We start from the raw sequence: 3,960 nt of genomic DNA on the forward strand, positions 1-3,960 counted from the left end.
AGTCGGGATATTGCATCGAAATGGTCATAAGTCATTAAAGAGTTTTTTTTACAATGGATCGCGTTATAGCTCTTATTTAAATTGATATGCACACAAAATTGTATGATTAAAACCTTTCATATGCTACGTTGATAATAGGTACAATATTTTTACCAAATTTTTGGTAGAGATCTATAAATACACACACACACACACACACACACACGCACACACACGCGCACACACACACACACACACACACATATATGTAGTTGTTTGTGTGTGAGTGTGCATTTGAGTGTCATGTTATTAGTATAACATTTGAGAAAAAGGAAGTATCTTTAACATGTCAGATGTTAGTCTTTCATCAGAAAAAGGAATGAGAAAACTAAGGAAAAAAAAGATAATAAATGGTGGTAGAAAGATCAGGTAGGAAAGCAGTTTTATGAAGATGAGTTAAGACGATCATGTAGTTTTCTTTTCACATGAGCCATATGGTCTATGTTCAACTTGTAACAGGGTGAATACCTCCTTCGGTCATAGATTGCACCTAGAAAGCTACCCAAGTCCGGACAAAGTTGTTTATAGAAGACCAGCAGTGACCTATGCATATCAGCCTCCCCTGTCGACGCCACCGATGTTATCCAAGGAAAGGCAAGTCTAATACGGCTTTGCACCAGTGATGTCACAACTCATTTCTACAGCTGAATGAACTGGAGCAATGTGAAATAAAGTGTCTTACTCATGAATACAACACACAGCCAGGTCCGGGAATCGAACTCACTAACTCGTGATTGTGAGCCCGACGCTCTAGCCGCTGAACTGAATCCTATATTTTTCTCTGTTTCATTTTACACATTTATTTAGAGTTGTTGATGAAATAATGTGGAGGCGCAATAGCCCAGTGGTTAGGGCAGCGGACTCGCAGTCATAGGATCGCGGTTTCGATTTCCAGACCGGGCGTTGTGAGTATTTATTGAGCGAAAACACCTAAAAGCTCCACGTGGCTCCGGCAGGGGATGGTGGTGAACCCTGCTGTACTCTTCCAGCACAACTTTCTCTCACTGTTTCTTCCTGTTTCTGTTGTGCCTGTATTTCAAAGGGCCAGCCTTGTCACACTCTGTGTCACGCTGAACTTCCCCGAGAACTACGTTAAGGGTACAAGTGTCTGTGGAGTGCTCAGTCACTTGCACGTTAATTTCACGAGCAGGCTGTTCCGTTGATTGGATCAACTGGAACCCTCGACGTCGTAAGCGACGGAGTGCCAACAACAACGATGAAATAATAGACAAAGAAAAAAATATGTTTCAAATATATGTTATAGAAACAAAGCTTCTCTAAATAAATCCTTTTATTATATTTTAGTACAAACGCTTACACATACACACATACACGCACTCGCACACGCATACACACACACGTACACGCACACACACATACGCATGCATCCCCCTCTACACACACAGATATACATTCATGCATGCACATTTCATTAAATATACGATTATAATCAAGTTTTATCTTGATTTTCTCATTTTCTTATTAGGTTTTCTCTTACAGTTAGTTTGGAACAAGAGAGTTTCTATATTCATATTCTACGTTTCCATACTTTCGTATTCTCTTTTCAAGAAATGAATATATTTGGCCGTCTATTCTTTCTTATATATTCTGGTTAAATTCGTATAAACTTACTTACGAAAGTTTTTTGACCGTTAATTTCATGCAGTATATACACATGCATGTACACACACACACACACGCACACATACATACACACACAGACAAACACACACAAATATATATACATACATATATATATACATATAAACTTAGGTTACATATACATATGCACATATGTTACATATACATAGGCACATATATGAATATGGAGGGCGACAGATAACTTGATAGACAGACAACATGAGTTATAAAAAGTCAAATTTAAAAATTGCCATACCTTCATAGCTTCCCTTGTTGACGCGGTAGGATACATTTTTATAAGATAAGGGTACCACAGCGAAGTGAACATAAGCATTTGTCACATTAGAAATACAGCTATATTTCACCACAGAATATAAAGACGATGCGCCTGGAGAAATAAGACTAACTTGTGGAATGGTCAATAAGGACGCACTTATGCTCCGTTCATCAACAAAGAAATGTCTATAATGCCATTTGCAAGTTACCGTAACTGTAAAATAAAAAGTGAAAAAAAGTAAATAAAAAAAACAACATTTATCTGAGATATAGTAAAGTTACAAAGTTATATAATCATCTCAGATTAGGGAAATAATTCTATATGAGACTTAAAATAGTGGTAATAAATTTAATATCTCGAATATTCATTTACAAAATCAAATTTGAAACTGAACTAAATTAGCAACATACTTTTCTTCACATTCTTTCCACACACACACACACACTCGCACACACACACACACACACACACACACACACACACACACACACACACACACACACACACACACACACACACACACACACACACACACACACACACACACACACACACTCACTCACACATACATACTGGCATTTCGTAGGTTACGACGACGAGAGTTCCAGTTGTTCCCAGAGAACAACCTGCTCGTGAAATTAACGTGCAAGTGGCTGAACGCTCTACAAACACGCGTACCCATAACGTAGTTCTCAAGGAGATTCAACGTGATGCAGAATGTGACAAGGCTGACCCTTTAAAAATATTCTGCTCAATATCACAGATTTGCTTGTTAGTTTCTTGACTTTAACCATTTGAGCATGCATGTCCCTTAGTGGCTGATAATATGCGCATCTCTGATCCTGAAGGATTCTTTGGGGTTTGAACAAATGTAACGAAAGTAAAGTTTGAAGAAAATAATCATTTTTCATATTTTCTAGAAGTAAGCAAATAGGAAATAATTCTATATCCTTCATACAAGCTAACACTTGCCTCACTTGCCTCACTTGCCTCACTTGCCTCATCAATAACCTCTAACCTTGAAATTTATCTTCTCCTCTCACTACTCTCAATCTAAATACCTCCAACTCCTCCTTCTAATACACTTAGTTCTCTACATAATCATTACGTCTTTAATCACCTTTCTGTCAATAACTCAAATGTAAAATTCTTCGCTGAAGACGGAGGCTGGTATTATCCGATGATGGAATCAATTTACAATCATTATTTTGGACCACCGAGACCCCAGAAACAGCTGTTTGACTCGTACAACAATTATTCAACCCCTTTAATTCCTGATATGATTTCTATTCTGTGTAAGTCGGACCTTTTTATATGTAAACATACGTACAGTTTTTGTATTAAATGTATTTAATATATTTGTATATCGACTTATCTAACTTACTTATACTTACACACACACACAGACACATACACAAACACACACACACACACACACACACACACACACGTGTGTGTGTGTATGTGTGTATGTATGTGTGTGTGAGTGTGTGTGTGTGTATGTGAGTATAGCAGCTTATTAAATAATCGGAATCTTCAATGTCATAGAGCTGTCTTTTTTGCCCTTTGGAAATGCTGAAAACTAGTTAACGATGGTAAATTTTATTTCATATTCAAAACTGGTTGTTCTAGTTTTATTTTTTTCTCTTGCCTATCTTGGAAGAAGCTGTAAATTTTCCTTATTTCTTCCAATCATCTCAGCCAGTAAACATCAAGTTGCCCTGAGACCTGAAGCATCAATATTATACTTAAGACTTGTGAGACAAGATCTGTCTCTACCTGAAAACAACAGCCACCATCCCGATGAGTTCGCACGTTCGAAGATACAACGTTCAGTTGCTTCTTGCCAGTTTCTTAAAGTCATTTAAAATATTCTTAATGCTTGAAATTGCATAACCAGTCAAATGCAACAATATAACCAGCTGAAACATGAGTAAGTATTTTTAGGGCACGATCGCCTACTCATGTATGTATATATACATATATATATATATATATATATA

General features: G+C 37.0%; 2 protein-coding genes across 2 annotated transcripts in view; both read right to left on the bottom strand.

The window, feature by feature from the left end:
- The window catches only part of LOC106878823 (uncharacterized), a 137,118-nt gene that overhangs the window by 67,489 nt on the left and 65,669 nt on the right, over positions 1-3,960 (bottom strand). The gene's annotated exons all lie outside the window — the stretch shown is intronic.
- The window catches only part of LOC106872857 (uncharacterized), a 158,253-nt gene that overhangs the window by 36,760 nt on the left and 117,533 nt on the right, over positions 1-3,960 (bottom strand). The window contains exon 15 of the mRNA XM_052967148.1: positions 1,937-2,170. Coding sequence (XP_052823108.1) covers positions 1,937-2,170 — 234 coding nt within the window. The remainder of the gene's footprint in view (positions 1-1,936; positions 2,171-3,960) is intronic.

The sequence above is a fragment of the Octopus bimaculoides genome, chromosome 4 (genome assembly GCF_001194135.2).
Source record: "Octopus bimaculoides isolate UCB-OBI-ISO-001 chromosome 4, ASM119413v2, whole genome shotgun sequence".
Classification (NCBI taxonomy): domain Eukaryota; kingdom Metazoa; phylum Mollusca; class Cephalopoda; order Octopoda; family Octopodidae; genus Octopus; species Octopus bimaculoides.